Source organism: Calidris pugnax, unplaced genomic scaffold, assembly GCF_001431845.1.
Source record: "Calidris pugnax isolate Ruff unplaced genomic scaffold, ASM143184v1 scaffold68, whole genome shotgun sequence".
In the NCBI taxonomy this organism is placed as follows: domain Eukaryota; kingdom Metazoa; phylum Chordata; class Aves; order Charadriiformes; family Scolopacidae; genus Calidris; species Calidris pugnax.
In genome coordinates, this window is record NW_015090921.1 from 2,162,149 (window position 1) to 2,188,292 (window position 26,144).

Genomic DNA, 26,144 nt, shown 5'->3' on the forward strand with positions numbered 1-26,144 from the left:
CCCCCCCCCCCCATCCCGCGCCCCGTCTTCGTGCTGTCGGGGCCGCCTTTCGCACCCGTTCCCCGTGGGGTGCCGGGGGTCCCGGCGGCAGAGCCCGGCCCCCTCCCGGCGGCGGGCAGCGCGGCTTAGGGAAGCGCTGGCGGCTGCGAGGGAAAAGTTTCCTCATGGAAAGGGGGCGGGTGTGGGGGGGGAGGCGGTGCCCGGCCGGGCGGGCGCTGCCTGTGGGCAGAAGGGGAGCGGGAGGCGGCCGGGCTCGGTGCGGAGCGGAGCCCCTCCGGTGAGCGGCGGGGGCGGCGGGTTGGCGGTCCCCCGGGCAGGTTGGTTGGGAGGAGGCCTGGGGAGGGGGGTAAAGCTCCTAGGGGAGGGCTCCGGTCCCTTCTAGCCCGCTGACCTTCACCGGCTGCCCCACCGCCGGCCTCCCGTCGCTGGGGGCTGCGGATGGTTCCCCCCTCCCTCCCTCCTTCCCTCCGGAGCCAGCGCCTCCGCTCCGCGGCGGGGACAGGGGCCCCTTTGTGCCGGATCGGTCTTGAGCCGCTTCCCACTCTGAAACCGGAGCCGCTGGGGCGGAGGAGGAGGAGGGGGGGTTAAAACGGCTCCCCAGGACCCCCGGTGTGGGAAGGGGCCTGGCCGGGGCCGGGCTGTCGGAGCGCGGCGAACGGGACGGTTCTGGCCGGCGAGAGAAGCGGCGGTGCCAGGGAGGGGAGGCCCGGGGGTGTCGCCTTGTCCCTTGGCAGCCTGCTGGGGGTTACCGTGTCCTCTCTGGCCCAGGGCAGGAGAAAGCTGATAAACGTGGAGGGTATTAGTGGGCCCTGAACATCCCGGCGCTTGAGAAAAGAGCGTCTATGATTTTTTTTTTGTGCCTGCGTGCGAGAGGGAGGGATGTCCCTGAGCTCCGGCAAAGCTATCGATAAAGTGAAGCTTGCGTGGCCCAAAGGAGTTAACCGGTTTCACCGCTTTTTGTGCCAACTATGTGGGTTTTTTTTCGCTTTGCTTCGGTTTCTTCAGGCTTGCAGAAGGCTTAGAGCTGGGTGGTGAAGGGGGGAGGTTAGCCCACCACCTCAGGATGCTTGCTCCTGGCCCTGGAAGGTAGTCTGGTCTTCTCCTTCGCTCCATAGCCCTCCTCACCCTACCCCCTGACATGGGGAGATGAGCTTCTCTCCCCTTCAAACCCACTGTGGGTCTATTTCATGCCAATTTCTGATGTGATGGTAACTGATGGTGGTGGAGAACCCTAGCAGAGCCTCCCACTCCACCCTGGAATTCAGATGTCACCAGAAGTCACTAAGCCTTAGGACCTCTCAAGTCACTCTCGGTGCGTAATGGGAGCAGAAGGCACGACCGTAGCGTGTGGGCTAAAATAACAGGGTCCAGTTCCTCCCGGTTCCAGGTGTGAGCTGGTCTCTCTGGGTGGAGTCAAAGTGGAGCTTCTCCCTCCGCGTTGTGTAACTGGGCACATTCTTTTCGGCCAGGGATTCACCTTTCTGTGAGGAGCACGACGTGTGCCGTGTGAGGCCGGGTCTGTTCCGCTTTGGCAGCGTTTTGTGTTATTAATGGTGTTTTTCTAGAAGTTCCCTAAAACGTTTCCTGAATTGTCCTTTTGAGTTGTGGCTTGGATTGGAATGGATGTGCCAGCTAGATCAGCTGCTTGCTGCCTTCCCTGCCCTCTGCCTGCTGTATTGTATTGCTTTATTGGCTTTTTTCCTTTTTTTTTTTTCCCTTCTGACCTATGAGTTTGAGCTTCTCTGGCTTGCCCGCACTTGTTGAAGTGAAGACTCTCTTCTTCTCAGGCAGTAACTTCGGTGTGTCAGCTGTGTATGGGCTTGAGAACAACTGCCCACCTGGGACTCCACTATCAAACGTCAGTGGGTGAATAAGGATTGTGTGTGACTGGACCGTGCCAAAATGCCGCGGGTCCTTGGCAGGCTGGGTGTGGAACCGAGTCATAAAAGCCTGTAAAGCTCACGGACCCAGACTCATTTCTTCACAGGACAGTGACTGGTGCTTTTAGTCATTTTCGGTTATCGTGGATTATACAAGAGCTAGCCTGAATCTTCTGGGCTTTCCCTGGATGAACATGAGCTTCCAAAAAGTATAAATAAAAATAGGTGTGTGTATCTCTCTCTACATACAAACCCCTACCTATTTATTTTTTTTAATTCAACAACTCAGTCAGGTATATCTGTAGTGTGACCACTTTCCTTAGGAGATGCAAAACTGTGAGAACACTTCAGTCACTGCACCAAGGGCAACGTGAGCTTCTGCTGGGAACTCATGTGATATCACTGAGCGCGGCAAATACTGTATATTCTTTATTCTGGCCATCTCAAGAGCTGGAGATTATTCAGTTGTTGTTTGAGCTGTTTGGTCTGTGTCATGGCTGGCATCCAGGGATTGAACTGGGGACCTCAAAAGCTAAAAGTATCTGCCTGTAGACTGAGTGGAAAAAGCTATGCTCCTGATCAGAGAGCATTAATAAACTGCCTCTATTTTTGCCATCAGCTGATCAGTGATGTGTGAATTTGGGCTGCTCTTGAGAGTTCATGGGGAAATGCCTAAACAATAGGAGAGCTGTTTAAGCCCTTGGAGGGACTCTTATCTTTTTAAAACAGACTTTCTGATCAGGCAAGCTATTTTATCAGCAGTTACTCAGCATGATGGGTGTAGAGGGTACTGTATGACAGGGAACTGTGGCAGAGAGATTAAAAAAAAAAAAGGCTTAATATCTTAGGTTAATGCCTTAGTGGACCCTGGGTGAGGCAGAAAACAGTGCCTATGGTATCTGGAAGTTTTTGTGAAGAATTTGGGATTTTGCTCTTTGAAGAATAACAAGAGAGCTCCGCATCCTTGGAGCAGTTAAGCTGTTCAAGAGGTAGCTTTTTGCTGCTGCCTTGCAGCGTGGTGACCACTGTAATTTAACATCCAAGTGCACTCTGACTGTCTGGGCACACGTTTTTCCAGCACAAAGTGTAATGTCGGTGCAGAAAGCCTGGTTGTGTGTCCTCTGCTGCATTCATCCAGCTTTGTCTCGGTGACTGGTACAATAGTTTCATGTTCCTTCAAGCTGAAATGTGGGCTGAAGCCGGGCACTGCGGTGAGGCAATACGTGTGACTGGCATCCTAATCATATTTCAGCCTTCGGTGGTTTCTCCTCACTGGGGAGAAACGATGGGAAAGAGCCTTTCAGGCTTGTGATAGTCAGAATTTGCGTGTTAAATCTAGTGGTTGTCACTGGGCATTGTAGTTTGTTGAAGAGGCATGTGAGAGATCTCCATGGTACCGGGGGCCTAGATCCAGAGGCATTAGGCTTGGGGGGATTTCATGTTCTCTTTGTAGGTGACTATGGCAGATTCTGTTTACCACAATCTGTCAGTTTTTCCAGGCTAGATTTTATGTTCTCTTGGTAGGTGACTGTGGTAGATTCTCTTTACCACAATCTGTCAGTTTTTCCAGGCTAGAAGAGTTAGAATTGCTGCAGGCAACCTATAACTAACTGTGTTATCAAGTCTTCAGCTTCCTCAGTCCTGTCCGTGCTATGAGCTTGCTCAAGCAGTGTCTTTTCTGTTTGCAGGAAGATATGGTACTTGCCTCCTGGGCTCTTGGGGACACAGTCAATCTTTTCAGTTGCCTATAGGTGATTATCTGTCCTCAGTACCTTCCTCCTCTCCCACAGTATCCCTTTTGCTGAGCCAAACCTCTCCTGCTCCTGAGAGTGCTGAGCTGCAGGGCTGCTCTGAAGTGGGCTTCCTGCCTGTCTCTGATGAGGGCAAGAAGCTTTCAAGGAGGAGCAGGAGAAGATGCAGCGTATTTCACTTCTTGAATGATTCTAGATATTTATTTTTGCTTCTTGCTGTTTTCAGTCAGCTCGTCTTGCGCCAGGACTGCTGTCCTGTGGAAACCTGCGTGAAACTTGTGGAAACCCCAATGCAAGTAAAAATACTAAGATTTTGAGCTGTGGGATTGTAGCTGCTTCAGGAAGTCACTGGGGAGGGAGGAAATAAAGCCCACTGGATTGCTCTACTTGCACTTTCTGTTTTTAAAAAGTCTCCCAGTGTTCTTTCCTCGCATGGCGGGTTGAGTCCTGAGGATCAGAAACTGAAATCATTGCTTTGGGCAACGGGCTGAGAAAGCAAATGACATTCCAGTGATGCTGAACAGTTGAAATTTCTCCCCTAATGTGTGCCCTTTGGGCTGACTGTCCCATTTGCTTATGTTCTCCTGGATTCTTGTGGATAACACCTGGGATATGAAGTAATTTGTGTTTATAGTCCTGTTCTTCAGCCTGAGATGCAAATTTTTTTTTTGAAAGGCAAAGAGCAAATTCTGTGCCAATAGTATGAAAGTTGCTCCATGACATACAGGATAATGAACTTCAAGAAGAATGCGTGAAGTATGAATATCCACGGTGCGGGCCAGCTCCTAATGGCTGCACTGCTTGGACTTTGTTATCTGTGTATGTCTCTAGGAAATATACCAGAAAGGCATATGGGTGTCTTTAGGAATGGAGTACCTACAGAATGACTGAATGGGCTAAACTCTTCTTGAACCAGGAGATGCTACAAAGGGGATCTACGTTACTGAGTGTTCTCTGCAGTCTACAGAGCAAAAAATGTTTTCTTTTTATGTGCTTGATCCCGTAAGAGACTATGTAAAATGACTCTGTAAAAGCTGTTCATGTGTCTGAAGTTCTGCCTGACAGTTGCAGTTGTTCTGTGTTTCGATTTTTTCCTGCAAGGAAGTAGTTGAGTAAAGCAAGCTCTGGTGACAAAAGGTGAACAAAAAGCGTTGCCCTCAAAGTGGAGGAACTGACCCAACATGGAACAGAAGCGATGGTGTGATGCTTTACCTTGTTCTTCTCTTTTACCAGAAGAGATGTCTTAGTGCTCAATCGTATCTTATTCAGCTCTCATTTCAAAAAGTTGGTTGTACTCCCTTCTACAGCCTGTTTGGGACTCGGAACTCTGCAGGGAACTGAATGGACTTTGTAACACCTTGATGAAGGTCTTCTTTCAGGTTCTTATCTGCGTTATATGAGTATTTGGAAGGAAAGTATTCCCATAATACGCAGTTGTAGTAAATCAGCTTTTACCAAGCAAAACTGGAAACCTGTTTGATGCAACCAAAGATAGAGAAATGCAGTACTTGGAATTCATTGGCCATATGATTGCCACACGCTTGATCTGAATGACAAAATATTTACCAGCTCTGTCTCCCGTTCTCCCTTCCTCAAAAGACAGCTAATGGAAAAGACAGCTATTGGTAAAGTGGAGCCAGAAAGTGCAGAATTATAGCTTGCTTAAAAAAAACCCGACCAAACAGTGAGACTTCCAAATGGGAGGAAAGGGTAGAGAAGGCTGATTGGAGCCATCTGACTACTGTGTAGTGTAGTGAAGCAAGAGGTCACCAGAAGCTCAGTGTCAGAATGGAGCTAACTGGTTTAGAGCTCCTTCAAAAGGTTAGTTGATTGGTTTGATTGCCGTCTGCTTCCTTAAGACTTCTTAATGCATTCAAGTAAACTTGATCCCTGCTCTGGGGGTTGCAAGGTGATTCAATCACAGGAGAACATTCCATTGACAGGGACTTAAAGGAGTTTGCTTCCCCTCCTGCTCCAGAAACACCCCTCATCACCCCCTATCGTTTCTCTCTTCTTTGCTCAGGGTTGGATGAGGACCCCTCATCACCCCCTATCACTTCTCTCTTCTTTGCTCAGGGTTGGATGAGGCTGGGGCATTTTGTTCAGTCTGGATCACTGCTGTTCACGTAAAGGTCTGAACAAAACAAACTTCCTTGCACAAAGCCTCGTTGGAAGTGGGTGGACTGGCTCAGCCTGCTGGTGTGATGAGTTACCTTTACTAAGTTACAGGCAACCGTGTCACAGGACGGACTGTTGATCTTGCCTTGCCAGTCACTGAGCACAGAAAAAGTGTGACCAGGTAGAATATAGATTAAATCCTGGAAAATCTGTCCACAAGCAGTGCAGATTGAGACTTTTGAGACTTCTGGGGAGGGGTATAATGGCTTTGGCTGGAGCTTTAAACACCTGTTTATCAGTGATTTAGGAAGAAATAACTTCCACTTGTTTGGGATGCCTCCTGATTAAAAGGGAAGTGCTGGTTTCATGTATTTGCTGGCAAGCTTTGTGTTTATTTGCAGAGACTGATGCAGCAGGGTGGGAAATGCCCAGCATGGAAGCAAGCAAGTGAAGAGGCTTGGGGAGTGGGACAGTAGAGATTACAGGTTCTCAACATCTGTATGGGTTAAAGCCTTTCCCTGAAAGAGGGGTAAGCCAGGGAGTGTGATAACTCTGGACGAGTGTGGTGCTGTTCCTCAGAGCTTGGGTGTCTTTTTTTTTTTTTAAGCTATCTGCTGCTGCTATTTGAGTCTTCCTGTTAAATATATGGACGCAGCATACATATCAAGATTATTCCAGCAACCATCTTGAACATCCCAAATGAACATGGCCTGTTGCCCTGTTAGAGTATGGTACCCTGTGATCTAGTCCTGATTTCTCCCCTCCTTCAACTCTGTGGATATTTGAGATTATAATCAAATTTTTTATAGGAACAACAACGGGGGCAAAACTGACACACACCTTGATAGCCCAATATGTTCCTTCATTAACATTGTCTCATCATTGTGTTAACCAAGATAGTTCTGTGTTCCTGTAATATTAAAGACCTCCTACATCAGATTGGAAAACAGAGTTCTTCCTTTACTTGGTGAAATGACTTCTGCCTGGTAAAGCTAAGTCCATCAGGAATCCTAACCCATAGATCAGAAGGAATGTGTTGGTAGAAGCCTGTCCTGTAGCCTTGGCCTCTGAGAACCTCAGAGAATAGCTAATAAATGTGGAAAGTACTTAATTCTGAATGAACATTTTGAAGATTTGGGGTAACACAAAGGGCAATGTTTGTCTTCTTCACTTGGTCTGAATGGGAAGACCGATATAAAGAAGTTGTGGTTTGAAATAAGAGTAATAAAGCAGCTGTAGACTCAGGAGGTCAGGCCCTCAAGTAGAAGAGGATCTTGTCTTTTATTTTGGTCTAATATGGAGAATTTTGCTAGTGGACAGCCACATGATCTCTAGAGAATCATTGTCTGGGAGACGGGCTTCTGTTACAGGCTTGCACGTAGCTGAAGTGACCTTTGTGTGTAGTTACTGTTCTGCCTGATGTCTCTCTGACCTCTCCCTGGCTGGAGAGATCAGCTGAAATCCTTCTCGAAACTGCGTTCGGCGGCCCTGGCAAGCTTCGGTCCTTAGGGAGCGGCTGGGAAACACTGGCTCTTAGTCCCTGTCCCAGTCAGGTGACTCCACTGAGGGTGTGACCACACCAAGAAGATAAATATCTCTAAGGGAAGTTGTGGAGGATCTTCATGTTGCTTAGCATCCTCTCTAGCTGTAGAGAAGAACCTCTCAGACAGGTGCGTATACCTTAAATATCGGTCCTCCTTTGTAATGGCAGTGGAGAGCGTGTTACTGGTGGTTACTGGTGGTTCAGAGCTATTGGATGTGCATCTCCAGAGATGGTGAGACTGTAAAGGACGCCCTCTTCCATGCCCCATTTCATTCTCTCCATCAGAGACCTTTCCTAGCACTGCTGTACCAGCAGCAATCCAGTTCCTTACACTGCTGGAGTCACGTGGAACCTCCTGGCTCCAGCTCTCTACTTCCATTCTGACAACAAGTTCACAGCAAAAGAAAAATAAAGGGTTTTCATATCTGACCTTCTGTAAGGGGAAGGGAGGGTGTCATCCTTTTGTGTATTTGGATTGTTCAGATTGAAATGTTCATCTGCAACCTACCCCAGAAGCGCCCTGGAGTTAATACCTTCACCACTGCCTGCTATGCAGAAAAGGGACTCTTTGAGAATCAAACAAAACTGTCACAGAAAGCTCATGTTGCTGCCTTGTGGTGGTAGTTGCTTTCCTGAGGTGGAACTCAGCGAGTAGCAGCTCATTCCTGATTAAAACTCTTGCTTAGCTTGACTTTAGCACCTATATAGAAGTTGGTCCATGACAGAAATGTGCCTCCACCGAAGCCCCAGTTACATTTATCTAGTAATAGTAATAGATAAATATTGCACTTGGGAAAGGGGAGAGAAGTTGGGCAGAAGGCCTTGTCTGGCACAGTGTACAAGCTCTGTTTCTGTGGATGAATTCCTGCAGGGCTGCAGGCACCAGCCCTTTGAGCATTTGTGGAGAAAGCCCCAGTTACTATTACTAGATAAATGTAATAGATAAATTACTAGATAAATGTTTCACTTGGGAAAGGGGAGAGAAGTTGGGCAGAAGGCCTTGTCTGGCACAGTGTACAAGCTCTGTTTCTGTGGATGAATTCCTGCAGGGCTGCATGCACCAGCCCTTTGAGCATTTGTGGAGTTCAGAGGCTTGTTCTTGGCAAACTTAAGAAAACAATTGCTCACGAGGAGTCTCAGGAGGCAGTCGAGCAATGCACAGAAGTGATGCCTTAAGCATTTGGAAGCTGGGAGTATTGGAGTGTGGTGTAGAGGGAAGAGGATCTCTGTGGTTTACCTGCCTTAGGGAGAGGTTTCTGAAGTGGAGAAGAGTGATTATTACTATTGGGTCTAGAAGTTTTATTCGTGGATCAGGACCCTGTTGTGCAAACATGGAACAAAAAGCCATACCTTGTAGCGCGTTGCCAGATTCACACGTGTTTTGAGAGGGAAGGTTTTAGCCTGATGCTGAGGGCTGGGAACTGAGGTTTGAGATGTGATAAACAACATGGTTAAAGGTGGAAACAGCTGGGTCTAGAGGTTTTATTTGTGGATCAGGACCCTGTTGTACTCATGTTGTGCAAACATGGAACAAAAAACCATACCTTGTAGTGTGTTGCCAGATTCACACATGTTTTGAGAGGGAAGGTTTTAGCCTGATGCTGAGGGCTGGGAACTGAGGTTTGAGATGTGATAAACAACATGGTTAAAGGTGGAAACAGCTCTGCTATGACGAGCCCTGTGGCATTTCCCTGAGTGGAGCTCGGTACCAGTGAGGCAGTTGTGAGCCATTCTACCTTTCTGCAGCTAAAGACCAAGAGCCATTTTTGTGATAACTTAATAGGGAGCTGATAGCAGGTGTGGCATAACTATGTGGGACGTGAGTGCAGGCATTTGGGGGAAGGAGTACCTACCTTTTTTTAACACCACTAGTGAAAAAGGTTGTTCCTCTGCAGAAATCTCATTTGCATGGTTCAGTTTATCTACCTGATGTTGTTGGTAATGTCCCTGTCTGTAATCCTGTGGAGGTGTGAACGGAGATGCAGTCACTCCCTCCATCCTTCAGAGAGCTCCTCTTGCAGGAGCTGGCTGCCGTGGGACATAAGTGAGTGCAGGCATTTGGGGGAAGGAGTACCTACCTTTTTTAACACCACTAGTGAAAAAGGTTGTTCCTCTGCAGAAATCTCATTTGCATGGTTCAGTTTATCTACCTGATGTTGTTGGTAATGTCCTTGTCTGTAATCCCGTGGAGGTGTGAAGTGAATGGAGATGCAGTCACTCCCTCCATCCTTCAGAGAGCTTGTCTTGCAGGAGCTGGCTGCAGTGAGGTCTCAAGTAGCTCTTGACTGTGGTACCTGAAAGAAGAAGGTAGGGATAAACATTCCTTTGCCCTGCAAATATGATTTGCTAGATAGCCTCCTCTTAGCAGAGGTGGCACTGGCATCAGAAAGTCTTGTAGATGGTGCTGACCCACATATAGCCCTAATTCACCCAATATAACTCCAGCTATATTGCTTATTCTCTACAGGCTGTGCCAGCCCTCCTGAATCACAAATTTGCTCTATCAGGCTGTCCACAAGGTAGCCCTGTCTTGTCTGCTTTGCTGTAAAACAGCCTCCAGGCTTTGCCATGTATAACTCTGGCTTTTCCTGGCAAACCCAGGTTTCAGGCTCTTGGTAGCTCACGAAACATGTGGTGTTTTGGGAATAACTAGGCGTGAGGGGGTGGAGTAGGAATCTATTTGGGCTCCAGGGCTGAGGGTGACAGCAGCAGCTGTTCCACAGCCCCTGGGTGCAGGACTAAGTACCTTCCCTATGTCTGTGTGCAGATCCAATTTGATCTGCTGACTGACGTGGGCTCATGGAGTATGTAAAGTCCAGAAAAAGCCTGGCAGAAAAGGGTCCTCTATGTTCTTTGACCTTTTTGCTTCTACCAGGCTGGATTTTTCTGGGCTTTATGAAGTCTATACAACTGCTGTGGAAATGTGTACTCGACTGGCTGCTCCTCAGGCCATGGAGACCAGCCTGTAGAAATATTAACCTGCTTTATTGTATTCTCCCACCTATGCCGATGACTACAGTCAGAATAGCCTTAAGCTGTGGGATGCTTTGCCACGTGATATTGTGAATGCTGAAAACTCAACGTGGGTTCAAAAGCAGATTGGAGAAATTAATGGAAGAGAAATCCATTGAACGTTACTAAATTCAGAGGTGGCACATCCAGCTCGGGAAGTTTCTGCCAACAAATGGTTAGAGGCTGGGAGGGCGTGCAGGGAATCATCATGTATGCTCACCCTGCTCTCAAAGTGAGGGGAGGTATCTGTTCTTGGCTGCTGTCTACAGAGGCAATGAGGCTTCAAGAACCCTTAGTCTGATCCAGCACAGCTACTGTTACCTTTCAGAGCTTGTTGATCTTAGTGATAGCAAATCTAGTTATTTGGGTTTGCAACTCCTCAGAAAATAAGCAAGGAAACTGCAGAAAGAATGGATTTGGGGTGGGTTTTTCGTTCTTTTGCTTGACTGTCCCTCAAATGAACAAGCACGCTCTGACACACACACACCAGCTTTCCACATTTACCCCCCAAATTATAGCACTGTGTAGTCAGCCTGAATTGGAAACCAGAGATGGAAGGCATGTTTGTGATTCATTGCTTCCTGATAAAGTGGGGATGGGGTGTGGGATGGAAAAAGTGATACAATCTCTATGTGTCATATCTAATTGATCTGTGTCTTCATCAGGGGAAAGGGAGGAGGGGTCTGGGGCAGATAGAAGTATGCTTTGACATAACTATTTGTGAAGCTTTTTTTTAATCTTAGCAACTTCAGGAATGTGTAGTCTGATTTTACTGGGAAGTCTTAAAAGGTTTATGATGAGCTATAACTTTTTAACGACTGACCTAGATCATGCAAAAGTGTCCCAACCCCTTCTTCCTCACCGAAGGTCCCTAACCTGTTTGCAATAACCCAGTCTGCTTTTCTTTCCTTCCTCCTCTTTTCCTACCTTCTTTCTTTTTGTCTCCAAAATTATCTTAATGTCTGGCTAAAAATCCCACTTCCTCCCAGGTTTTGCAGTTTGTGCTGTCAGCTGTATTAACTTGCAGCTGCCCTAACCTTCTAGCCTCAGCTAAGTGGATATTGATGGTGGAGCAGAAGGGCATTTTGCTTGCCTATTTCTTTAAATAAATAGAGTTTTGACATTGCAGTAAATCTTCAGGGAAGTGAATGAGGTAAATAAAAATTCCTCTTTCTGCCCTCTCTTCTCTTAACCTCTGCAGGCCCTTTTCTCTGTGGAAAGTTGATGACAGTTACCTATACCATAATATAAAGCATTTCTGAGATTGCAATGGGGACAGCTTGCAGAAGGAAGGATCCAAAAAGCTCTGCTGGTAGGGATTCACATCCTCCCAGGGCAGTGCTAGGTGCTCAGCTACTTAGAGGAGTCCAGGTCTCTTAACCAGAATATGTGTCCTTGTAGATTTTGGCTTTTTATGTAGAATTATCACGTTCTTTGTCTTGTGTATGAGCCTTCCTCATCTTTAGTGAAAAGGGACTGAAGAAAGTGTATGTGTGTCGTCCTCTTCCTCTCCCAAAGGCAGCTATGTGTTTAACCTCTGCAGGCCCTTTTCTCTGTGGAAAGTTGATGACAGTTACCTATACCATAATATAAAGCATTTCTGAGATTGCAATGGGGACAGCTTGCAGAAGGAAGGATCCAAAAAGCTCTGCTGGTAGGGAGTCACATCCTCCCAGGGCAGTGCTAGGTGCTCAGCTACTTAGAGGAGTCCAGGTCTCTTAACCAGAATATGTGTTCTTGTAGATTTTGGCTTTTTTAATGTAGAATTATCAAGTTCTTTGTCTTGTATATGAACCCTCCCCATCTTTAGTGAAAAGGGACTGGAGAAAGTGTATGTGTGTGTCCTCCTCTTCCTCTCCCAAAGGCAGCTATGTGTAAAAATGTGGGCAGCAGTGCATGGAGGTGGCAGGGTCTGACAAACTGGACGCTGTAGGGTGAGGGGGGGACCAAGCCCCACGTACGGTGCCTGGGGAGCCTGCTTATTATAGGCCTTTCTGGCGACGAGCTGTTCCCTTTGCTCAGCTGTTGTGATGCCACCTTTTCCTGCACGCTGCTGTCATGCCGCCCCGACGTTTCTATTTTAACTCTCTCAGGGGCTAGATCTTGTGACACAAGGATGTGTGGGCAGCAGTGCATGGAGGCAGCAGGGTCTGATAAACTGGACACTGTAGGGTGAGGGGGGGACCAAGCCCCACGTACGGTGCCTGGGGAGCCTGCTTATTATAGGCCTTTCTGGCGACGAGCTGTTCCCTTTGCTCAGCTGTTGTGATGCCACCTTTTCCTGCATGCTGCTGTCATGCCGCCCTGATGTTTCTATTTTAACTCTTCTCAGGGGCTAGATCTTGTGACACAAGGATCTGGCATCTCTCCTACGTGCCGGAATGTGGCATCACAGGAGGCACAGTGGCCGCAGCTGCTATATCAGAGGGTGCCCCTCCTAGGAGCTGGCAGGAGGGGGGACACCCCTAGGATTGTGATACATCAGAACAGGGAGCATCCCCGCGAAGGAGCGGCGGTGTCTTAACTCTGCCCATCTCTGTCTCCTCCAGTCTTTTTCAAGGAGTTTGAAGAGCTCAAGACGTAGTTGCCTGCTGCCCACTGCTCCCCTGCGGCATCTCACTTTAAGCTTTCAGATCTGGCATCTCTCCTACGTGCCGGAATGTGGCATCACAGGAGGCACAGTGGCCGCAGCTGCTATATCAGAGGGTGCCCCTCCTAGGAGCTGGCAGGAGGGGGGACACCCCTAGGATTGTGGTGCATCGGAACAGGGAGCATCCCCGTGAAGGAGCGGCGGTGTCTAACTCTGCCCATCTCTGTCTCTTCCAGTCTTTTTCAAGAAGTTTGAAGAGCTCAAGACATAGTTGCCAGCTGCCCACTGTTCCCCTGCGGCATCTCACTTTAAGCTTTCAGGTATGTAGTTACTGGGGACAAGAGGAGAGTTGTTGTGCCCCGGAGGCACATAAGATAGCTTTGCAGCCTGCTGAGGGACAAGTGGTGGGGAGGGAAGGAAGGAAGGACAGGGACAGCTAGTGGCGTGGGTGGAGGTATTCTTCAGGTTTCAAGGTTCGAGCACCTGAGCATCAAGTCCCATTTAACAACTCACTATTGTGAGTGGAATTCAGCACTCTCAGCTTTCTGCAGAAACCCAGAGGAGCAGCATTCACCTATTCCTGATACTCTCCATGGGATGAGACAGGGCAAACAAAGCCAAACTGTTTTCAGAAGAAATGTAGGAAATTCCTACAGTTGGGGCGCTTCACCGTGTGGCTCATGCCACTGACAAGGGTTTGCAGGAGGTGGGAGACGTGAGCTTTTACCTAATCTTCTTCATCTCTGCTGTGTGCCCTGTGGGCTGGCAGAAGGAGCAGATACCTCTCTGGGGTGTGAGCGAAGCTTTTTATAACTAGGAATGTGCAAGAGGAGAAGTGGCAGCAAAGGACATCTCCGCTGCGTTAACCCAGGCTTGTCTAGAATGGTTTGTGTGTGAGGAACTGGGCTTGGACCTTTTTTTTTTTTTTGTTACTCCCTCTCTCATTCCTGCCCAAAAGCAACCCTGAACCTCTCCCCAAGGAATTCAGTGTCACACCATGTGGGGAACAAACTGGCAGCACAGGCTAGCACAGGGGAAGGGGCAAAAGTTCTGAGATAACAGAGGATGCAACAAACCTTTTGCCTTCTAGTCTAGATTTTGAGCCTAATTGTAGTGAGGGAGTTGAGTGTAATGAAAACACTGGCTTTACGGGGATGTTTCTAGGGAAGCAGCTCTGCTGGGTGACTGGCACGTGTGCCGCGTTCCCGTTTGGCTGGGTATGCCCCAGCATGTTCCTGTAGTTCTGCTCCAGCCCAGCTCAGCTGGTGGGCAGCTTATAGGGCTCCTCCCCATTCAAGGCATGCCTGCCTGCTGACTGCTCAGCCTTGTTTTCTCCACTCAGTTGTTGTAATCCCGTAATCCTGAGTCATATTAGGAAGCTGGAGTCATCTCCATTGACAGAAGACTTATTTAAAGTCTTTGAGGGCAGACTTCAAATAGTTTTAGCTACCTCTGTTTCTGTAGCTTTTGCTACCCTCTTGAGGGCCTTGGTTAAGAACGGGATCTCTGCAGAGATGTCTGGTGCTGTTGAAGGGTGTTGGATTCACTAGAGCTACCGACATCTGTACAGTTGAGACTTGGCAAGATTGTCTTCTACAACGTTCTTTCCCAATGGACTAGAGGTCTGCCAAGGAGGGCATCTGTCTGCATGGAGGGGGGGGACAAGGTTCAGTCCTGGGGATCTCTGCTGGATCAGGCCATCTGCTGCTGGAGGTGCAGTGATGGGAATACTTGCCAGCAGGGCAGTACATTGGGCTCCTCTGGCTCCAAGTGTGCTCTCTGCAAAGGCGCAGCCAATGCGCTGTTAGAAATCACTTTTCTCTCTTCTCAGCTTAACTGAAATCTGCAAAAATTCCCTGCTGCAAGAAAACGGGGACGATGTCATCAGAAGATGATGCTGGTGGGGAGGCTCCTGGGGGCAGTTTCTGGGAGGTAAGGAAGGATAATCGGAGTGCGAGGGAGGTAGGAATGTCTTCTTACCTCCCACCTGTGGGATTAAGGGTTGAGCTCCAGGTTCCTGGGTGACATGTTGCACTTGGAGTGGAAGGGAGGAACCATGGGGAGGTTTGGTAACACACTGTGTGTTACTACATGGAGGAGGTGATCCTTTCCTCCACAGATACTGGGGAATGAGAGAGTTTCTTGTTCAGCTGATGCTGATCTGAGCTGTGAGAGAGGCAAGCAAAGCATCTCAGCTTCTTCCCTCCACTGCTGTGCCTCCCTGAGGGAGTGCCAAAGGAGGGACTGAGCCCAGCTGCTGGCTTCAGAAGGGTCTATGCTCCCTCCCCATGCAATGATTGACCTGATGCGCTCTGTTCTGAAGGAATATGAAAGTTCAGTACAGTATAAATGATGGTGTTATGTGAAATTTCAGGCTGGAAATTACAGGCGGACAGTGAAGCGTGTGGATGACGGGTACCGGCTCTGCAATGACTTAGTCTCCTGCTTCCAGGAGCGAGCCAAGATAGAGAAGAACTATGCCCAGCAGCTAACAGAGTGGTCTCGTAAGTGGAGGACCAACGTGGAGAAAGGTAAAGTGTTCTCTGTGTTGCCCAGTGTTTGGGTACCAAAAAAAACCCCATTTGTTTAGTTTGGCAAGTCCAAGTCTTAAATCAAGCTGCAGATCTCCCCTTTCACAGACGGCCTGGCTGTCTCTCATCCAGTCAGACAATAAGTACTAAAGCTGAGATTTAGGGGCAGTGGGCTCAAACTGATAGTGTCTTATGAAGTAATGGGAAACAGTGGGACAGATGCCCCAAAGGACTTACTGCCTCAATCATGGACTAGTGCTACTATCTCTCCTGAAGCTCCTCACAGATCTGTGAAGAGAATTTTCTATAGAAACCTTCTCTCAGCTGGCACCAGCTGGGACAGCTAAGGCTGCCCAAAAGAAATGCCAGTCTCAATCAGGTTAAGAGCCACTGGGACTGCTGCCTGTTGGGACTGCATGGAGACCAGTCAATGCTGACTTGGGTGATGGGGAAGAGTTAAGGAACTGACTCCATACTGCTAGATGTGTGTAGGAGGAAAAGAATCTGCATTCCCTTCTGTGGGCAGGAGGTGTAAGAGCCCCTCTGGTGTTTGTTTCTGCAGGTCCACAGTATGGTACTCTGGAGAAGGCCTGGCATGCCTTCCTGACAGCTGCAGACAAACTGAGTGAAATCCACTTAGCTGTCCGGAACCACCTGGCTGGTGAAGACTCGGATAAGATCAAGGCCTGGCAGAAGGAGGCCTACCACAAGCAGATGATTGGAGGCTTCAAGGAAACAAAGGAAGCAGAGGATGGGTTCCGCAAGGCCCAGAAACCCTGGGTGAAGAAGATGAAAGATGTGAGCAAAGTGTGAATGGGGAAGGAGGGATGAGGGGAGTTGAGCTGATGGTGAGAGCCACTAGGCAAACAAACTGGGGTTAGCCAGAGGAGCAGAGAGTGCCAGAGAGGGAGGGATGTCTTGATGGTATCTTGTTCTTGGTGATTTTGTAACTCTTTTCCCATCTGGGGAAGACTGGTAACAGGCTCTGTATTCCTGCACGGAAGGTGAGCACTGAAAAATAGATCATTTGGAGGTACCTTTCCCTTTGGAGTATGGTTTGCTAAATGCCAAATTGATGTTCCTATTAGATTGTCCTGAAACAATTGCTGCTGACCATAACAAAATTTAACGTGCCCTCTGAGTAATGGAGGATCGATGTGGTCAGGATCATGGCTTTCTCTGCATCTTCCTCCCACAGGTGGAGACTTCTAAGAAAAACTATCATGCAGCCCGGAAGGAGGAGAAGACAGCCCATACGAGGGAGAACCATGCCAAGGCAGACTCCTCTGTCTCACAGGAACAGCTACGCAAGTTGCAGGAGCGTGTAGAGAAGTGCACTCAGGAGGCTGAGAAGGTGAGTGTGTGTTGTATGGACGTGGGTCACAAGGATACTCTGCTTGAGGAAAAAGCACTGGTTGCAATGTCACTCAGTGAAATGGCTCCTGCTGAAGCTTGAAAGGAGGTGTGAGATCCCAGTTTTTGAGGTTTTGGTGAGTTAGACTGGGAATTCAATGACTAAGGTCTCTCTGTCTTTGGTGTTGGGTAGGATCTAATTTATAAGTAAACTTAAAAAATAAAAAAAAAAGGGGGTGGGTGGAGAGGTGCAGGAGCCGAGAGCTCCAGAGTTGAAGACTTAACTACCAAAAGTGGTTGGTTTGTGTGCCCACAAAAGTGAAAGTGCAGAAAGCCCTCTATGGAAGAGGGTGTCACTGATTGACATCAAGGCACCACATCTCACCATTGCTGTCCTCCTGGGTTGATACAGTGCAAGGATCAATATGAGAAGATGCTGGAAGAGCTGAACCGCTACAATCCCCGCTACATGGAGGACATGGAGCAAGTGTTTGAGGGCTGTCAGGAAGCAGAGCGCAAGCGATTGTGCTTCTTTAAGGAGATGTTCCTGAATCTGCACCAGCATCTCAACCTCTCCACCAGTGAAAGGTATCAGCCTTTCAGAGGGGATCCTGCCAGCCTGGGGTGCTGACTCTGGTGAAGGGTGTCAATTCTGGTGGCTGTGAAAGGGAGCTGCCTGCTTGAATCTGCTGGGTCTCACTCTTTCCCCTTCCAAGTGTGCCTTAGAACTGGCATTTGGTCCCTTTAGACTCACCGGTGCTGGTGTCTCTGATCTTGAACAGTGCCAGGCTCTCCAGAAAGGATTCTTTCTGCCTCTGAACCCTTCTTCTTCCCCTGCTGTCCTGTGGGTGTTTCTATTTTATGACATGCCTCTGTGTTGCTGTACATAATCCCAGTCTGAGGAATGCAGCTCTGTTGCCTCCTAGTATCTATAGCTACTGCACCCACTCTGCCCTGGGTAAAGAGACCTTTTGGGACAGAATGATAACCATAAGCCTACAAGTTTCCCTTAAGTAGGGGTTACACGGGGGAAAGGGGTGCAGCCAAAAATCTTCTGTGCTCCTGTACTTCTAAGGAGGAGGCAACAAGTCTGAGACACCTCCCTGTTTGTGTGCAAGAACACACCAGGCTCTTTCAGAGCTCACTTGGTGAGCTGTGCTGAGAGCTGGCAGATGTTAGCCACTGCCACACCAAACAAGCCTGTCCTGTTTGCCAGGGCATCTTTAATCCCGTGGGACTTTGGCTGCTGTGTAATTGTGCATGAGGTTACGCTCTTCCTTCCTACTTGGCTTTTGGGGAAACTGCTGAGGGATTTGGTTACTGATGGTTCTGTCTGTTCCTGGTCATAGCTTTCATGCGTTGTATCGAGATCTCTACCAAGTCATCATGGCTGCAGACAACCAGGAGGATCTCAAGTGGTGGCGCAACACTCACGGACCAGGCATGGCGATGAATTGGCCTCAGTTTGAGGTGATGTAGTGTTCTAGAGTTGTGTTTGTTATTATTTCCAAACATTTAGCTGCTTTACTGGAACTGGAGGATTGCTAGTCTTGTGTTAGAAAGACCACATCTTTGCTTGGCGGGCTCAAGATGTTGGGCTTTCCTAAAATTTTTGTTGTGTTGCAAGCTCTCTGGTGCTCAAAGGGACACATGCAACCCTGCCAAACTCCAGTTACTCCAGCCATCCAGCTGCAAGGCCAAAGAACAGGAATTGGTTCTAAGGGCTTTGGGACAAGTTCCTGTTAGAGTCTCTCACAGCCCCTCTTGTTGCACCTTGGGATTCAACAGGAGTTGAATCTTCATGGCAGGGGGGTTGGAACTCAATGATAGCAAGTTCCTGTTAGTTTTCTCACAGCTCCTCTTGTTGCACCTTGGGATTCAACAAGAGTTGAATCCTCATGGCAGGGGGGTTGGAACTCAATGGTTTTTAAAGTCCCTTCCAACCCGAACCATCCTATGATTCTAAGAGTGAACCTGCTGACCAGCCCAACCACAACTGATGCATGATACGACCTGGTGTTCTGCCCTTCTATATTGGTCAGAAAAGATGCGCAGAGCTTTTCTGCCCGAGTGGCTTGATGGTGCTATTGCTTTTCTCTGAACAGGAATGGTCCCTTGAAACACAGCGGCCGATCACCAAGAAGGAGAAGAGTGGGAAGATGGCTGATGATGTCACGCTGACCAGCATTTTGCCTACACGGGATGGTGTTGTCTCACAGACCCCTCTGCAGACAAGGCGAAGGTGAGGGCTGAAGTTGGGGATACATCAGGTTAGGAAAAGTACAGCCCAGCCTAGGGTCATGAATGAGTTGTATCGATAAGAGTGATCTCTTTTAACTTCATGTCCCTTGCCTGTGCCACTCTGAAGAAGACAGGGTAGGAAAGGGGGTTTAGGGTAGCTGCGTGGTGGGGTTCATTTGGTTTGGATTTTTGTGGTGGGGTTTTGTTGTTGGGTTTGGGTCTTTTTTCTTTTTCTTTTTTTTTTTTTTTGGTCTGGTCCTTACTGCCTCAAAGGGTGCCTTCCTTGTAAGGATCCTTCTAGTGATGAGATTTGGCCCGGTCATACTAATGCTGTGTGAGATTCTGGCATGCATTTCCCCAATTCTTCTTCATCCCCAAGACAGGGTGAGGAGAGTTGGGAGCTGGCAGCTTTGTCAGTTACCTGTACTGTCTCCTAAATGCAGGCATCAGATTATTTATTTTTTTTTCCCCTGATGTGGTGCTGAGTACTACCTGGCAAGTCTGGGTATAGCTGCTTCCATTGCCAGGAAGCATGCTTGGAGAACAGGGAGAGGCTGAAGAGTCTCAAGCCCTACAGATCAAGCAGCCTTACTGCTTTAAAAGGTGAACTCTGGCCCAACTGAACTGAGCAGAAAAGAAAGGGGATACAGTAGTGGCCTTGAGACATCTCTATATTTCATAGTCTACTGGATTCAGGGCCCCTGTTTGCCAATCTACAGGTTTTCCTATGAAGAGGAGCAGAACAGCCTCTTCTATGACAGCCTGAGGGCACCCGCCCGTATGAAGTTAGTATGGAATGTAGCATCTTCTGGGGTTTTTGGGTTCCAGGTGCCTGTTCTCTGCTGCTCTTCCCTTATTTCCAAGTTCCTGACTTGGAAAACAGCATTCCAGACATCTCTTTGGAATGGGACACATGGCTTTTCCTGTCTTATTCTTGGCTGGAGTAACTCTGGACACAGTTGGGCTCTCCAGTTAGGACTGGCCTTTCTTGCGTGAGAGGGTCTGCTAGAGAAGAATGAGGTCATGAAGAATGTGCATGCGTGAAAATACTTTGAGAATGAGTTACCCTTGTGGCCCTCAAAGCTCTGATGTTGGGATGCTTTCAACCAATCCTGGTATCTCCTGGGTTCTCTCCTCCCTGTTCACCCTCTCTCTTGCACCTTGTTCTATAGCACAGAAGTCTCAGGGGGAGCCGGGGTGGTGCACGATTCGGGAAGAGTTGGGTGAGAAATGAGTCTACTAACAACCATCCTGTCCCCTTTCTCCTTCCACATACAAAGCGGAGGGAAAGAAGACATTTCGGAGTGGTCAGATGAGGACACTCCCAAGAAGTGCCTGGATGCCAATGGGCACGAGGAGGACATAAAGGTACCAGGTGTACGGGTACGAGCACTGTATGATTACACAGGACAGGAGGCTGATGAGCTGAGCTTTAAAGCAGGTACAGAAGCACTAATGTCTTACTAACCTGTCGCTTGACTTGAATGATTGAAACACTCTCTAAAGAACTGGATGTCCCTTAGAAAACTGATAACTTACTCTTCATCCACCGGCCTGACCCATTGTCAGCTCCTCTGAGGTGGATGAGACACTGGGAAGTCCACCCTGTTCTAGACAGACAGTGAGGCCACGTAAAAAGAGATTGCCTTGGCCTTGGTCACAGGGTAGGGAGAGCAGACCCCAAGTGGTGAGACAGATCCTTCCTGCCTCCTCTTGAAGCATTTATTCTCCATTGTATCTCGAGACTTTATTAAATGCTTCTCCCTTGTGCCATTGATTTAAAAATTATATAGGTGGTCTGGATTGTCCTTTGAAGTAAGAAGAATATAATTGTTTTGGGAGACAGCTCAGCTGACTGACGTGCAGTACTGAAGTCAGAGTTCAGCTGGCAAAAACCAGTAATGCAAGCTGTGGCTCAAAATGGGTATCTTGAGTGGAGATCCTGGCTCACAGCAGAGGATTGAGTGAGAGTGAATGCTGGAGCAAACAGACCCTTCCCCTTTCCTTCCTTCAGTTAAATTTAGTTTGCATGTGCAGTCTTCTCCGACTTGAAGAGGACATCCAGATCTTGAGAGTGTCTCTAATCTTGCTTGTTTTGAGTGTTACGTGGTATCTCTGTGTTATACCTCTCAAAAACACACCAGTTCTAAAAAGGCACTGAAGTCCTTCAGTAGCAGGGGCTTGTGCCTGTGGCCAATATCTGTGCTGCAGTGTTACCCTACTAGTAAATTTCCTAACACTAACTTGTTGCTTTAAAATATCTTACAACGTGGGTGCTCTAGAACTTGACTCTTGGCTCTCTCTTTCCACCCAGCAGATGTGATAAGGCATGACAGGTTAGCTTCAGTCATCCCCCTTGTGAATCTGCTCTGAGCAGTGTGCACTAGTGGGGCTGAAGCTTAACAGCAGATGACTTTATTTCTCAGCTTCCACCCAGCAGATGTAATAAGGCATGACTGGTTAGCTTCAGTCATCCCCCTTGTGAATCTGCTCTGAGCAGTGTGCACTAGTGGGGCTGAAGCTTAACAGCAGATGACTTTATTTCTCAACCTCTGCCAGCATGGGATGTGCTTCTTGATGCAGTCAGACCTCCCTCTGGCAGAAGTGTGACCTTCTACTAGTGGAGAAGGGGACTTCTCTGCCCTTTCCCAAAGTAGATGTGGGAAGTTTAAAAGCCTTTCCTGGTCATAGTCTGAGAAATGAGTTCATGCCTTGCTGGTCAAACCAGACACTCCATCATGGAATAGCTGGAGCTCAGCAGCCTCTTATATTTTCTTCCCATCTGCTACTTGGGAGCCACTAAGAAATAAATCTTTGAGATCATTCTGATCTCTCTGGCTTGTAAGTATGTTCTTCTGGGGGCAGGAAAGCAGGAAGAAATATAGGGCACAAAAAGATTTCTAATGTTGAAGAGCAGAAGTGAAGGTCTGTTTTTTAAGTTCCTTGGCCTAGGGAATGGGGCTGAGCATAGGCTCTGAAGAGGTCAGTAACTCTGGCTTTGGATAAACTCTGTGCTATGATACAGGGTGTGATAAGTGGAGAAAAGCGTGGTGCCTCTCCTGAGGCAGGGAAAATGCCACACTGCACTTCCATAGGTTGGTTCCTAACGACTGTTTGTGCTTTTAGGTGAAGAACTAATGAAGATCAGTGAGGAAGATGAGCAGGGCTGGTGCAAGGGCCGACTTCTCACTGGCCAAGTTGGACTTTATCCTGCTAACTATGTGGAGAAGGTTGGATCATGATTTCTACTGCCGTGCTAGTGTCTCACAGCCATACCAGCATCTCCTGCAGAGGTCACTGGGCCACTGCTGGCCCCAATTCACCTTTGCAGTATATCCAGCAACTTCTGGACTTTCAGGGCACGTATTCCATGTAACTAATGCTTCACTTTAAATGCCTAGACCTGTAGGGATTTTCTAATAAATAAACAAAGATGAGTAAAGCTTTCTCTGACTGTGAGCACTACAGGAGTGCAGGAGGGAACAGACTGGCACTCAGTGAAGGGAGATAAGTGACACTTGCAAATCTCCAAAACAGAGAAAACAGCCTTCCTTGGCTTCAGTGCACGTGCATCCATAGGGTGGTGTGGTCTGCTCTGCCCCCAAGCTTCCTGTTCAAGGAACTTTGGATGTGCAGGGTAATAGGGAACTTCTAGTCTTGCTTCCCCTTCTTGGCTCAATCCAGCTGACTGGCAGAAATCTATTTTTTCCTCCCACAACTTTCAGAAGTCTTCAGTGTCCTTCACCTGCAGGCTTGTTGGTGCAGCTGGTATGAGCGATACAGCTTCAACAACCTGGGTGTCCCCTCCCCCTACCCTTAGATTTATTAGGGTAACACCAGGAATGAATAAGAATACAGAATCCTCTTTCTCCTAAGAGAAAGCTATCTGACATGGTGTGGCTGTTCAGGCTAACCACTTGGGAACAGAACTGTCTGGCAGCACCTTGGAGTTGGCCAAAGGAGCCTTGATGCACACTGAAGGCTGGTATTAATAACAAGGCAGCCACATTCCAGTCTGTTCTGCTTAGAACCTCTAAGTGCACTAGTATGTGTTGGGGTTTCTAATGCCTTTAGATTATTTTGGCTATACCTCTCTTCTTTATGAACACTCACTGCACAGCAGAGACCCTCTTTTTTCCTTCTCCTACATATTCTTGACTTACACATGCGAGAAGTGTCACAGTGTGATGAAGGATAGCAGAGTATGGAAGCTACCTCCTGGCTGGCACATCATCAGCTATAGAGGGATAACTCTTCTGGTCCTAAATTGCTGTAGGTGTATTTAAGCCCAGTTGTAAAGTGCCATTCAGCAGGGAGGACCTATCAAACCTCTTTATCTGGCCTCTCTTTCTGCCCTTGAAAGCCTTTGAGGCTGCTGAGGTAAAGTGGGGTTCTGATCCTAGTGCTCTGCATATGCAAATATGAGGACTGATGGACATGTTCTGTATAGGATAAGCCCAAGAGCTTGAGGGGACAAAAAAAGGAAAAGCTACTACTTTTGGAAAAACAAACAATAGTTTTAAAGTGGTTTACTTACTACCTCTGAGATGCAGTGTGAGTTTGTAGTAGCCTTTTGTAGTGAAACTCTTATTCTGGGTTAGTGCACGTGAGGAAGTTGGTTAAGTCAGACTTGCAAAACTTAGTCCAGTCTCCACCAACCACACCGGGGCGAACCGCTTCAGAGTGGTTTGGAAAAATTGGGGATACAGATAAGGAAGTCTCACTGGGGTAGGTGAGCATTTGGGATGAAATGACCACAGAATGTTAACAGCAGCTAGTGAGCCAAAATGGATGTTTAACAAGCGTAGACTGAAAAGGAGGTGGGAATGGATAGATTCAAACCCTGTTAATTTGTGAGAGATTAAAGTATCACAAACAGCTTGTTGCCTGCCAGACGGAGCAGAAATTAACCTTTTACAGCACACTGGGTGTAAACGTACCACACTGAAATGGAGCCTGCCATGGACAAAGAGATTTGAGACTAATGCTATGTAGTGCTTTTGTGAGACCGCAGAAATGTATCGGCTGTTGAAAGGTCTTGCTCAAAGTATCCCTAGGACTGTACTTCATGAATGAGGGGGAGAAGGGTCCAAACCAAAAGAACAAGGCTCAAGCATTTTGTTCTGAATCAGTAATATCATTTCTCGTGAAAAGAGAAAGTATTCCCAAAAAGCAATTAAAGATCCAAGCAACAGCCATTAAAAATGCCTGGATTTAGCTATGTGTTTACCTATTATTCAAAGTCCAATATTTGACGAAACCTCTAAGCTTATGGCATGTAATTAGAGGTGTTAGTGTACAAGCACTCGGATTTATTTAGAGATCTAGCCTCTGCTTTCAGTGCTATATCCCAGGTAAAGTATCATCAGTGTTGTACAGTAATTGCAAGTGTTCCACTCGCTGACCCACAACTGCATGATTTGTTGCTGTTTTGTCCTGACACCCATGAATGTGCAGAGAGCGTGCCTGCCAGGCTTGTGCGATAACAGAGACAAAAACAGGGATAAAATGACCCGAGATGTGCTGTAGTGAATACTAAAATGTACCACATTAGCCTGGGTATTTATTTTCAAACACTAACACTAGCCTTTCATGTAAGGTCAAAAAAATTCTAGAAAGGAGTTACAAAGGATAACTGGAGGCTTGACTTCATTCCTCTTCCGAGTTCTAGTCAGTCTGTAATTAGGGATGGAATTAGGTGCGGCCAGAACCTGCTCTGAGGACAGAAATGTCCAGCGGACAGGACCTCTGATTGCAGTACAAACAACCTGAAATTCCACAGGACAAAGTCTGAACAGACTTGTTTGTTCTAGGAAAACATGACCACCTGATCATAATGGGCTGCTTGAAGGTTTCCAGAAAACAGTGACATACTGCAGCTTATGTGATTGAGTCCCCTAAAGGAATGTTTGCACATCAGAAACTCCTGCCAAGAGCTGAAGTAATGGACAGGAGACAACACATTGAGAATGAAGAATTGCTTGGCTGGACTGTACCTCATAAATTTTGGCATGGCATTTAGTCCTGGCTACTCAAAACCAAGTGAATTAGTAAAAGAGAGCCTGTGTAGTAAAGAACCAGTCGGAGGGGAAGAAAAACCAACACCAAACACATCTAATGATCTTATATTAAACTAACAGCTCTGCCTGGAGACTTAATTTTCCATAGAAGCAAATTAGCTATTAACCACAAAGGCTCTAGTTAAAACTTGTCATCGTGCCATGCCAGAAGTTTTGTGCGTGAACAGAGACACACACACACACAAACTAATTGCTGTGCCTGAATTCCAGAAAGCTGGCAAAGCCTATTCTTCCCCCATGGCTTCTGTAAGAACAGAATATGAATACATCTCTGTGCCTGATGGGCAACACAGTGAAACCATTATCTAGTCATATTTTATTTTTTTTAATAAAGCCACTCCTTGCGGAAAGCTCGTACACCTGTGGTTGGCAGATCATTAATTTGGTTCTGACGTCTTCCTCAAAAAGAATTTCTCAAGTATCACCCAAAGCTTGGATTTCCTGTTGATCATGAATTTTCTAGGAAGAGGAAGTTAAAGATTCTCTATGACGGATCACACCCATTTCCCCAAAGCAGCAGCTGGGCTTGCTTTGCTCAATCCATTAATGATGTTTATGCCCTGTAGGCAAAATCTGGGTCGCAGAGCCCACAGGACAGCTGTGCTCCGATGGCAGCTGAGAGTTGTGGTTAGTTTCTAACTCTTGGTGGCACTCCCACAGCCCTGTGTGGAGCTTGGGGCTGTTGGTGCTTCGGTTTTCTTTCCATCCCACTTCCCCATCCCCTGTGTCCTTGTTGTGGCTGTTTTGCTTGGCATGGAGTGCTGAGGCAGGTAGAAGCATGTAGCAATCCTGCACAAAGACCCCCCCTTGGAGCTGTCACAGACTGTCCCTGTGCTCCCTTTGCCCAAGGCCACAGCCGTGTGGAGCTCTGCTATCTCAGGTGGGTTCTCCCAGTTGCGTTTCTAGAGCTGCCAGCAGCAGCAGGCTGCAAAATTCCCCTCTGCTTGTGAAGAAAGCTGGTGCTGGAGTTAAAAAGGGCTCAAACAGCCTGCTCAGGCCGGTAGGTGATTGTTTCTAGGGTAACTGCACAGAGACTGACTGCAGA

At 47.7% G+C, this 26,144-nt stretch overlaps 1 protein-coding gene across 7 annotated transcripts in view; it reads left to right on the top strand.

Moving 5' to 3' along the window:
* Positions 1 to 22,465, top strand: part of PACSIN3 (protein kinase C and casein kinase substrate in neurons 3) — a 22,863-nt gene extending 398 nt beyond the window's left edge. Inside the window, exons 1-12 of one of the 7 annotated variants that reach the window (XM_014950215.1) lie at positions 223 to 277; positions 13,131 to 13,214; positions 14,726 to 14,826; positions 15,269 to 15,425; positions 15,988 to 16,223; positions 16,624 to 16,779; positions 17,191 to 17,366; positions 18,128 to 18,248; positions 18,884 to 19,020; positions 19,739 to 19,804; positions 20,300 to 20,460; positions 22,146 to 22,465. In XM_014950215.1, the coding sequence (XP_014805701.1) occupies positions 14,773 to 14,826; positions 15,269 to 15,425; positions 15,988 to 16,223; positions 16,624 to 16,779; positions 17,191 to 17,366; positions 18,128 to 18,248; positions 18,884 to 19,020; positions 19,739 to 19,804; positions 20,300 to 20,460; positions 22,146 to 22,261 (1,380 nt within the window). In that variant the 5' untranslated portion in view covers positions 223 to 277; positions 13,131 to 13,214; positions 14,726 to 14,772 and the 3' untranslated portion in view covers positions 22,262 to 22,465. Of the gene's footprint in view, positions 1 to 222; positions 278 to 12,853; positions 12,938 to 13,130; positions 13,215 to 14,725; positions 14,827 to 15,268; positions 15,426 to 15,987; positions 16,224 to 16,623; positions 16,780 to 17,190; positions 17,367 to 18,127; positions 18,249 to 18,883; positions 19,021 to 19,738; positions 19,805 to 20,299; positions 20,461 to 22,145 lie in introns of those variants that run through there. The other 6 variants (XM_014950217.1, XM_014950216.1, XM_014950214.1 and 3 more) reach the window with 6 other exon arrangements.
* Positions 22,466 to 26,144: the final 3,679 nt, after the last annotated feature.